This window comes from Crocodylus porosus, unplaced genomic scaffold, assembly GCF_001723895.1.
Source record: "Crocodylus porosus isolate Cpor-Errol unplaced genomic scaffold, CroPor_comp1, whole genome shotgun sequence".
Classification (NCBI taxonomy): Eukaryota; Metazoa; Chordata; order Crocodylia; family Crocodylidae; genus Crocodylus; species Crocodylus porosus.
Window position 1 is genome coordinate 120,264,092 of NW_017728886.1, and position 11,664 is coordinate 120,275,755.

The 11,664-nt window shown below is 45.0% G+C and overlaps 1 protein-coding gene across 1 annotated transcript in view; it reads left to right on the forward strand.

Annotated features, from left to right (window-relative positions):
* The first annotated feature begins 7,610 nt into the window (after positions 1–7,610).
* The window catches only part of SNRNP48 (small nuclear ribonucleoprotein U11/U12 subunit 48), a 15,415-nt gene continuing 11,361 nt past the window's right edge, over positions 7,611–11,664 (forward strand). The window contains 3 exon segments of the mRNA XM_019537749.1: positions 7,611–7,786; positions 10,085–10,196; positions 10,351–10,355. Of these exon segments, the coding sequence (XP_019393294.1) occupies positions 7,684–7,786; positions 10,085–10,196; positions 10,351–10,355 (220 nt within the window). The 5' untranslated portion in view covers positions 7,611–7,683.

An 11,664-nucleotide genomic window follows, 5' to 3' on the forward strand; every position in this document is an offset into this window, starting at 1 on the left:
ATAACTCCAGTTGAAAACCATTAGTTCATAGTGACTGCTGTGGAATAATAACATGGATCTGAGTTTGTGATATAGCAGTGAAAGGCTCCAGATTCCACGGTCTTTCCTTTGAGTTGTGCAGTTGCCGTTCTATGAGAGATTAGATGTATGATGAATTTTTTTTTCAAGTTCTGGGTTTAGAAGCTATTAGCATCATCTACAAAACTCTTTATTCCTACATATGAGAAGACTGATTTAATTAATTAGTTCCAAGCCACAAAAAAATCTTATGAACACTTGAATAAGAATTGTTCTGATCTTTAAGGTATCTTGCAAATGACCTTTTGCAAGGATTAATGCTCTCCAATAGATATTGTACTTCTACGCATGTTGAAACCGACTGCATTGTTAAATTGATTGACAAATTGATGCCACCTTTCAATTTGATTACCAAGAACATTTCCAAAGAGCCAAGGAAAAATGGAACCTGTTTTTCTTGTTATTGCATGGCATAGAAACTGGCATTCTGTTTACTTCTAATAATATGCTGAAATTTCTGTTGTAAAAATGACTGCAACAAAGTCTATTAGTTTTCTGCTCAAAACCAAAGGAAATGTAAATAAAGGTACTTATACTGTTTTTGTATTTATAAGTACTAAGGGTTTAAATAGAAGATTGTACACCAATACATGAGACTAATACATCTATTATAAAATGATATCGTTTTTGTTATTGTTATAATTATTATTCAGGGTCTCAGATATGCATTACATTTTGCCTTTTGTTAATATGTAGAACCCTTGTCTTGAACAGCTTACAGTCTGAGCAGGGCATTTACTCACTGTGGGTAACTGGGCACGTCAACATGTGAACCTATGTTGCCATAATGATGTGCTATAGTGACGTAGCATCCACAGGTATCTATCTACATGTGACTAGCAGCTACTTCACCATAGCGGTGCTTTCCCCCAGTGTAGTGTGCCGCTGCAGCAAAGTAGCTGCTAAAAATAACCCTGGAGTGCATGTACAGTGTAGTAGGGGTAGTTACCGCACTGTGCTTTAGTACTTCCTTTTGGCTAAATGGCACTCTCCTAATTCATCAGATCTGCTTCTAGTGTGTGTTTGGAGTCACATCTGCTTCTTACAAGAAGCCATGTAAGTGTTTCCTGTTCATTTTTCTGTTATTCCAAAGATCTGGCACTACTTTGTCACCAACAGTATTGTTGAATTTCCAGCTACAGTTCCAGTCCTGTGTTCAGTTGCACTCCTGTAACTGCACTGAAGGCAGCGGGTGATTCACAGGTGTCACCCTGGGCAGAATCTGCCAAGCAGACTTGTTCATACTGATCTTTATACACAGAGTCATAAAATGCAGCTTGGCAAAGAATAATGAAACACCACTTTCTTCCAGCAGTGAACAAGGAGCTTTATGAGACCAAGAGAAGTGGTGACCTGGGTTTGGCTCCCTTCTCAGTTTTCATCTAGTTTCAGTGGTCCATCTCTCCCACCCTCCTAGGGTACCACAAGAGGCTGAACTTTCCCCAGCTCCCAAAAGAAGGAGTCTGGTTGGGTTTCCCTGCAGTTATGCCTAGGACTCAGCATCTGAAGCTGGCCAACCCCCACCCCTCCAACACATGTACACACAAGTGACATAGGATCCTTACCATGAACAGTCTGGTCTGTGAAATATCTCAGCAGATGACCATCTCTTGCAATAGCTTCCTGCACCTAGTGCTCTGCTGGGGAGCTATTTCTGCACAGACTTGGATGAAAGAATGTCAATGACCTTGAGTGATGAGTTACAAGAGGAACTGAAACCATGTTTTCCCCTATGTCTTTCATTAAGCAAGATTTCTGTCCCCTCCCATTTAGCTTCCACAAGGGCTGTGGATAGATTACTAGTGAGACAATGTGACCCTCCAAGCACTGGCCAATCCCTTTGAAGGGAAACTAGTTCACTGAGTTAGTCCTCTTGCTGGGGAGAAGATCTGTGTAGGCAGCATTTTGGAATCCACACACAGAATATCAAGCTTGTTATCAAAGCTGGCCTGTCATTGTTCCTGCTGACTCTGTTTCCAGAGGCATTGTTGAGGATAAGTAAATTTCTCCTTTTGAAAGGTTAGACTAGTTTTAAAATATTTGTTCCTGATATAACTTGTCTTATAAAAAGGGCTGGTAATACACAGTGACAGCTGCCCTGCTACTTACTGTAATAATAGGGCCTTACACACTGGGCCACATTTTCTAAGTGCACTCTATGTTTGTACATACCTGCGCATGCAGGAGGAGCTCACAGACCTACGCAGCTGGCATAGAGAGAAGTTACCCCTAGGTTTTATCATTTTTATCCTCATGGCACTTGAGGCTTCCTTGCACTAGGCACTGTACAAACAAAGGTGCCAAGCGTGAGCACAGCAAACACAAGATTGACCTGAGAGAAAAGCAGGAAGGTGGTAGGGCCTTGAGCACACAAATACATAAGTTTATTTTGTTTTTTTTCTCAATACTTAGAGAAACAAAGACATGTTGGCATTCTCTGGCTCCAGAGTCAGAGTCTGCACACAGGTGCATGTGGAATGAATGCATATGTGGGTTCAGAAGCCAGCTCCAGGCATCACCTGTTTAGTGCACAATTAGTATTTTTACCACCTGGCTTTGAGGAATTGAGCCTTTGTATTTAGACGGTAGGCTGTCATGTGGTACAAACTGAGCAGCTAGGCTGTCTCATGCTGAGGTGCATGAGAGGATATTGTTGCTGTAAAAGGAACTGGAGCCTTGCTAAAGTTCACAAGTCTTTCCGTCACTGGGAAGCTCTTTCACACCTTGCTTTCAGGAGCAATTGTGCAGCTGACACCCAAGCTATCTTCCTGTGGGTAATTAGCTGCAGAGGTTCCCTGCATGCAAGAAGTGAAGCGTGACTGATGTTCACTAGGTGCACGCAACAGTGATGCAAGAGCTAAAGCCAATCCTGACAAAGCTGTCAGCACTTGGCACTGTACTCACTGTTGTTACTGCACAAGATATACTCACATGGAGAAAGGAATGAAATCACAATAATTGGTACAGCCCTTCTCATTACTACTCTACATTGAAATTTGCAGGACATCTCTGACATAAGATTTCTTACCTAATGAAGAAATGGAGCATGGAGACCTATGTTTCCAGTAGGATTCCATAATTCACACTTCCTGTATTTTCTACTGCTCAACTTGACACTGGACCGGACCCTAAGTTTCAGAGGTGATGAGCACTCACAAGTACCACTGAAGAAGAAGGCCTGTTAACTAATCAGCCACTTTTAAAGAGGCTCTGAAATTTAGGCATCCAAATTTAAAAGTGGCCTGTGGGGTTGACACTGGGCACTTACCCTCACAGCAGAGTTGACTTAAGTTTGGCTCATAAATCTACACACAAACCTTTGAGCCATCCTCAGGCTGGTTCTTTTTACGTGCGCTGGCTGGCCTATGAGTGGTGCACACTTACATCCTAAATGAACATAACCCTTCAGTGGAGCTCATGGATTATTTTCCAGGTGGACTCCTTCACTCAGGTGTTACAGAGTTAAGTCAAGGTATCTCAGCTGTGTGTTCCAGACATAGCCCAAGTTCTCTGCTATAAACATTAAGCAACACAAGTCTCACTTGAAAGGCATGGAGTTGTTCATTTCCCCAGGAAGAATTGCTCTAAATAAATAGTAAGTAAATACATGACTTGTTGAGCTCTTCTTTTACCCCTTCTTGCAAAGTAGATAAGTATGTGCAGTATTTAAGTGGTTTCTAAACCAAACTACCAACTAAGCCAGTCTCCAAAGCAAAAGAGCATCTTTGAGATGACAGTATGAATGGGTTAAAATGTGAAGTGCATTGGACTTTGGAGCAACTGACTAGAAAGGGAATGCTGAATCCCAGAAAAGCTGCTAAGTTCCAAGGTTACTAAGTCTCAATGGCATTTTTGTTTAGTCACTTTCCATCTTCATGGTATTTATGACACAAAATGTTCTATTTTTAGCCCCCCTCCTGTGTACACACTGGCTTTTTACACCTTAAAAAAATCACTGACATTTTCAAAGTCATTATCGCAAACCAAAACAGGTATCAAGCAAGTGCTAAGGCACTGGCAGCAGCCAGAAGCAGCTCTCTACCAGTCTGTGCTGCCAGGAACAATTCATGAGGAGCCAAAAATTCTCAGCTCTGAGGAATCAGCAGATATCTCTATGAGACACCTCACAAAAGGTGTGAAGAATGGAGAGAGCAGACAAAAAGATCAAAGACCAGAAATCAAAGACCTCATCCTCACAATGCTGCAGACCGCAAGGGCAAGGGTTCAGGAGTCCTGCAAGTGCTATCTGATTAATACTGATGCCTAAGGGCACTGGGTCCCAGCCTGCAAAGCAGCCAGACAACAGTTGGCTTAGATCTTTTAAGCCTGACTGCCTTCTCCCAAGACAGGCCTGTATTCATATCATCCCCCTGCCACTGTTCTCAGTGGCTGAATATTCACACCAGGGCTGGCATCATGTCCTTCTCTCCACCTGCTGACATGCTCTCTTGTGCATGTCAGAATGCCCTCGAGAAGATGACATAGTAGACTACCCTCAGGTAACAGGGGCAGGTGCACAGATTGCAATTGCCCAAAGGGTCTGTGCAGTGCCGGTGCGCTTAGGAATGGCTCCCAGCTTCTTACACCAAACATAACAACGATACTTCCTTGCATGTGTACAGCTCCTTTCATTCCAAGGTACTAAGTTGCTCTTCAAAAGACAAGTGAATCCCATGAAGCCCATCTTATACCTGGAAAAAGTGAGGCCTGGAGACACCGACTGATTGGCTGGAGGTCAAACAGAGTTAGTAAAAGAAAAATAACACGCACCTGCCTTCTCCAGACTCAAGGCAGTGCAGGCCCCATGGGTTTACAACAAACAGGCACATGCTAGCACAGTGGATAGTTAGGCAGTAGGGTGGCAGGAAGGCCTTGGGTTACTGAGATGCACATCCTGAAATGACACGCCAGCATGGACTTCTTTAAGCTAAACATTCAAATTGCTGATTTTAATAACAATTGAAAGGACCAAACAAGAGATCTTGGTATAAATATCATTTTTAATCTTCTCTTGCAGTTGCAAATTTAATTTTCCTCAAGAAAAGTGGCTTCTCACTGGGGGGGTAACAACTATGACATGTTGGCTTGCAGAGAAATACAGCCTTCATACGAAACATGGGTGCAGCTCAGAGGTAGCCAAGAAGAGATGCCTTAGTACAACACATGGTTCTTCATTTTTATGCTACATTACATTACCCAGCAGCACCTGCCCATTCCTGTGTGGGAAGGTTTTAGAAAGTTACAGCAAGCTGCTTTGGGATGGAAATGTGTGATGGCCAGAACGAGAGGAATTAATAAACAATAAATATGTGCTTCTTAGAGGCATTTGGTATTTTGCCTAAACAGGTAATATTAGTTAATATAAAGCTTGTAAGTTTGTAAACCGCAAATGTAACTTGTCTGTCATAAGTTTAACCAAAATGATAAAATTAACTGTTCGGGGAACTGACTGGGCCCCATAGGCAAAGCTGTAGATGTGAAATTAGCTGACCAAATGGCTTCTGCTCAGGGTTCAGCTTTGACGATAAAAAACTGGATCTAAAATCTGGCACACCCAACACATTCTAGGAAAGGATATCCCAAGAAAGCATATTCAAATGAAGCCTAAAAAGGGTTGGGCTTAGGTGGAGCAATGTCAATTTCAAACCTAAAGGTGCTGCATTATAATTTGCTTATTGAATAAACCCAAGTCTGGGTAGTAACCTTTTATGATAATTTTTAACAACTTTCAGTTCTATAGGGTAACAGCTATAGAGTAACATTATGAGTGGCTCTAAAGCCAACAGATTAGTGTAAGACGAAGTGTAAAAAGCACGTGCATCAGGTAACCAGCAGGAAGGAGGGAACAGAACAGTTATTTCTGTTCCACTCCCGGTGTGAGTGAGGATCGGATCCTGATCAAGGGACCTTCCCCGGCAATCCCTCTGACATCATCCATCAGGGACGCCTGACTTTGCTGGAATCACTTGACGCATACCTGGCATTGAGGAACTATCGATAAGTTGCCAACCCATGTCTATCTGCCTGTTGTTTTGAACAGCTCAGTGGCTAATACCCTCTCAGTGCCCAGTTGGCCTGCGACAGAATTGATCTATCTGTTGTTATTATCTGTTATTTACTATTAGCTTTTTAATACTGCATTATCTGCTTATCGTATTTATCTTTCTGTTAACTGTTGTGTGTGTGTAAGCTATAATAAATTTGTCTTTACTTCACTCCCAACTTTGCCTCCTCAATCCGAAACTGAATCAAACAGCCCAGTTGGCCTGTGATAAAATTGATACACTCACAGTGCCCAGCTGGCCTGTGACAAAATGAAAAGTCAGTTAAAAAAATGCAGAATACCAGTGCTGCACCATTTAAAACTGCGGCTTTCCTGTGCCACTACGGGCTGCACTGAGATGCCTCCTTCCCCAGCAGGGCTAGTCCAAGACTGTGCAGTGGCCTGCGAACACACCTGGTTGGAGCCTCAGGGTGCCCTCACCTAAGATGGACACCATTTCCCCTCCCCCCAGCAAGCCCCTTCAAGCAGGAGCAGGGGTGCCTGTAGCAAACATGGCCGCTCCCACTGCAGCTGAGCCTGACGCCATGCAGCCCTCACTGGCAGTGGTCCGGGTTGGAGCCTCCTCTCTGCCGCCCCTCTGCCCCCCCACAACACATGTGGACATGAATGTGTGCACCCCTGCTCTGTGTGGCCACTGGGCTGCCAAGTAGATGTTCTCTGGGTCACAGCACCTTCCAAGTTCAGTTTAGTTTCATGGCAGCAGCTGAGAAGGTGCCTCCGGGGTCACAGGTTTCTATCTATTCCTCTTGCAGGGATGGGGGCTGCGGGTTGGGAATGAGGGGCACTAGCATGGCCCAGGGCTCCCAGGGTCAGGAGTGAGGGGTAGCAGGAGGGCTGGGGGGCTATGACTTGGGAATGAGGGGCACTGGAATGGGCGGAGCCAGGGCACTGGCATATCACTGCCCCTCATAATCATATAACGCCCTTGGCACGTGCAACATGTCCTCTTTTTTGCAACTGGCAATATGGCAACCTTCGAGTAGGCATGCCACATACATTCATGTACACACATACGTACATGCCTGTGTGCACTTGCACTTGTTCAAATCTCTTCAGTTCCCCTGGCAGGGTTGGATTTGGGCAACTTGTATATTTTCTGCCCACACCATTGTTTTTCGTTGCCTAGGCTCCCCCAACTCAACAGTGCACACACAGCACCCATGACAGGATATTGTGGCACCCCAAGGTGCTATAACACCCTAGTTAAGAACCACTGCTTTACCCTGCATTCACTAACTACAGGCCCCTGCTATGCATGAGCTGAAGCGTGTCACCTGGCAGCAGGGGGTTACTGCCATCCTGTTAGTTGAGTGTTTTAAGAAGTTGCTGTTTGGGTACAGACTCAGTATCACTGGGCAGTGACCTTGTCTTTGGCCCCACAATGACTGCCCTTGCAGAGTGCCCTGGCCAGCACTTGGAGAGAGGGCGAGCTTAAGACTGGGAAGGAGTGTTAAACCTCTGCTCTTCAGCCCCTCTCCTGAGGCTCTTTGCTTGTCATAGCTCTGCTGATTGTTGTTTGCTTTTGCCAGCATGAGAAAGTCATGTGTCCCTATGATGCTAATCATCAGATGCGGAAGTCCTCTCTGGAAAAAGCACATGGCTTCCTGCAAGCTGAGGAAATTGGATTACTTGAAAGAAGAGGAGATAGCTTCTATTTTTTTCTTTAACTTTGTTGCTTCTCTGACATGTTTTTTGTTTGCTTTATTGGAAAAAATGTAACTTGTCTCTCCTTCATGCTGAAAGGAAATAGCTTGCGACGCCTTGAGTTTTCAGCTACACAAAATGTGAAAGAGTCCAATCCTGAAATCATAGCCATACAAACAAGCTCATGCAGCTGTGCTAGCCTACCTGAATTCCATGAGGTTTAACATGGATGCGAGGGTCCTGTCATATTTATTAGGGCTGTGAGCAGCTTTGGTCCCTGATTTAATTCAGCAGAGATTCAGCCCAATTCAGTGGCCGAATCTCTGAATCAGAATCGAATCAGAGAACCCTGTAATTTCTCTGAATTGAATCAGAACCCTCCAAATTAATTCGGAGAGATTCAGAAAGATTTGGTGATTCAGACATAGACACAGCTTTAAATGTTTTTTCTACATACCTCTAGGTAGCAGGGGCTCGTGAATGCTGCGATGCTGGGGTGGATGGACTGCAGGAGAGTCCCCAGCGTGCTTGGCAGCAGACCGGGAAGTTGACGAGAAGCACTTCCAGTCCACTTCTGGGTCTGCCAGGGAGCATGTGAGGGAGCCCCCCTGCACCCGGCTGGCTCAGCAACTGGTGCCTCTGGGTCTGCGGGGGCCCCCAGAGCCCCCTTACGGCTGATCGCTGAGCCAAAACGATGCGGGGGGGGGGAGCCCAGCACACTCCCTTACAGACCCAGAAGTGGGGTGGAAGTACTTCTGGTCCACTTCCAGGTTCGTCGATGAGGACATGGAGGGCTCCCCTGCACTTCTGTGAGACACTCCATGCACCCCAGCATTGCAGCGATCATGAGCCACACCTGCTACTTCAAGGTATATAGAAAAAATTTTTAAAGCTGTGTCTGTGTCCAAATTACTGATGCTCTGAATCGGCATCAAATCTTCAGATATGGATTCAGCCAAATTGAATCAGGGACAGTAATCTGAATCAACAAATCAAATCACTGTCCCTGATTTGGGCCAAATCCAAATCGCATTGGGCCTGTTTTGTACACCCCAAATATTTATGCAAATTATGGTTTGGGGCAATCATTTCTGGGTGGGAGGGTCTGAGTCTTATCTGTAAAACACCTGTCACTTCAGAGAAAGATAAGCCACATCTTGTTTTTCAGGCAGAAATGTATGACTCCAGTGTTCTTTTTATGAGAAAATGAATATTCCCACCATTGTCATGGGTAAATGTGACTTGGTCATAGAAGTGAGGCTTCAAGTGAAAATGCCGTTCTTCTTTGGGCTTCAGCATTTTCCTTATTTCTGTCACTATTGCATACCCCTCTTTTTCTTAGCATAACACTATTTGGCAGGTGTTCTCCCTCATGTTCATTTTCAGAATCCTCAGAGGAAATTATCATTCACCTCTTGCTAGTTAGTTATCAGGGCATTTTTAAATGAATTGATATTTCTCACATCCACAACAGCTTGCAATTCCCATTGCTTTGTTACTAGTATTTTTTATAGACTGTATTAATAGATCACACACATATGTCTTCATCTTCTCACTTCAGCAGTGTGTCACATCTCTGAGAAGATTTAATAACTATTGCGGTAGAGCTACTAAAGAAAGTATGGTGCACTCTCTCATTGCAGTCATATGCAAATTGGTGGGTTCTCTTTGCAGGAGGATTTCTTTTTTTGTTCTGCTGTATTGCATTTTATTTTTAAACATAATTAACCCTAGGAATTGGAGAAGAACCATACTGAAGTCAATTACTGACAAGGTAATCAAAATGTGATTTTCTGTGATTCAACTTCCTTTAAATAGCAGATTTGCAATTAAACTGCTGTTGATATCAAGTGCATAAAATGTGTTTCATGCATATTCGTGATAACACAAATTGATGGGTCCTGCCATGATGAGTTTAGAACCTTAAAAAACAGAATTAAAGGAGAATGGATGTATAAGGAGGCCCAAAAAAGGGAAACACTGGATTTTTTTCCACATATTTGTAAACAGAAATCTTATTTTTTGCTTGGCTTAGTTTTCTGGACTGATGACATGGGATGTTATAAGAATATAGACGGTTAAAAAGACAAACTATTTTCAGACTTTTCCATTAAGGTGCAGAGTTCCTGAGAGGCAGGTGGTATTTTGTTAAATACTAGTAATGTAGCCTGAGAATATCCACTGCCTGCACATCCAATAAACCTCATCAGCAATGCTGCATGCCTGTATGTGCTTATCTCGGGGGGGACTTGGCACAGATGTAGAACCTCATTGAAATGCTGTTCTCCATTTCTACAGATAAAGATCTACAGTTTCTTGTTATGAAACAAGCTAGAATTTTAAGTGCAAAAGAAGGTGGAACTTATAGCCAAGGTAAGTGGAATAGCCAAGCCAAGCCAGAGATTCTCTAGCTTCCCTACTGTGTGAACTCTCTCCTCCAATTCTGGATTGTGCAGACTGTCTGTCTCTTTTCCAGCCTTCCCAGTTCTTATGTTTTTCTTTGCTGTCACAATATTCACTTTATTCACTTGCTGCTTTATCTATTGTCTCCTCCTTTCATTCAGCCAGGGTAGGAACCCTTCATGCTAGCACACCGCCCCTCACTGGGGCTACAGATCTTGGCCCCTTTTGTTGGGGCTACCCCTCACTGGGCTTCCATAACCCTGCCCCTCATTTGGGGCTACTGATCTCAACCCTTGTCACTGGGGCTCTGTGAGGAGGGGTTTGCTCCCTGGTAGGCTCAGGTGGCCTCAGCCATACCTGGTCCCACTCTCCCCTTCAGGGTCTCAAACCCCCCCACAGGGTTCAGGTTGCTACAGCTGTACCTGGCCCCAACCTTCCCTCTCAAGGTCTCGAACCCCCGCAGGGCTCAGGCGGCCTCAGTCGTACCTGGCCCCCACTATCCCCCTTGGGGCTTGCACCCCTGCAACTACCCTCTTGGAACTCACCCTCCTGCTAGCTGACACCAACCCGGACATAGTGGGGAATCACTGAAACGTGGTGGGACCCAATGCATGACTGGGCAGTGAATATCAAGGGCTATCGGCTGTACAGGAGGGACAGGTTAGGAAGGAAAGGTGGGGACATTAAGGAGGAATACCCATCCACATCAATTAACAAATAATCAGAGGAAGGGCACTCTGCAGTGCTTTGGGTTAGAATACAAGGCAGTCGAGGGGAAAGAGACTTAACAGTGGGGGTCTACTACAAACCTCCCAACCAAGGGGAAGAGCTCGACCAGGAATTCTTAGGTCAGCTCACAGAGGTAGTGAAGTCTAAGGATGTGGTAGTCATGGGGGACCTGAACTTCCTGGACATCTGCTGGGAAGAGCAGTCAGCCAGGTCTGACCACTCACGTAGGTTCTTAGCCAGAATGCAGGACCTCCTTCTAACCCAGGAGGTGCACAGCTCCACTAGGGGAGATGCCTTATTGGACCTGGTGCTGGCCACAGGAGATGACTTGGTGAGGGGGCTGCGGGTGCTCGACCACTTGGGTGACAGTGATCATCACCTACTGAAATTCACCATCCACTGCAAGGTGGCAAAGGGCTGCAGCAAGGCAGCAGCCCTAGATTTCAGGAGGGCAAACTTCAATGAGCTAAGGAGAATAGTCAGGGAAGCACTGAGGTCCCAGAAGGGAGGGGAGCCAGGTGTCCAAAGAGAGTGGTCACTCCTTAAGGAGATGATCCTCCAAGCCCAAAGGGAGGTAATCCCAACTCGGATCAAAGGGAGCAGGAAGGCACACAAGCCCCCATGGCTCATCAAAAAACACCCAGGAATGTCTCCTTGCTAAAAGGGAGGCATACACCCAATGGAAAGGAGGGAACATCACCAGGGATGACTATACTGCAGTTGCTCGGGGATGTAGGGGGGGCAGT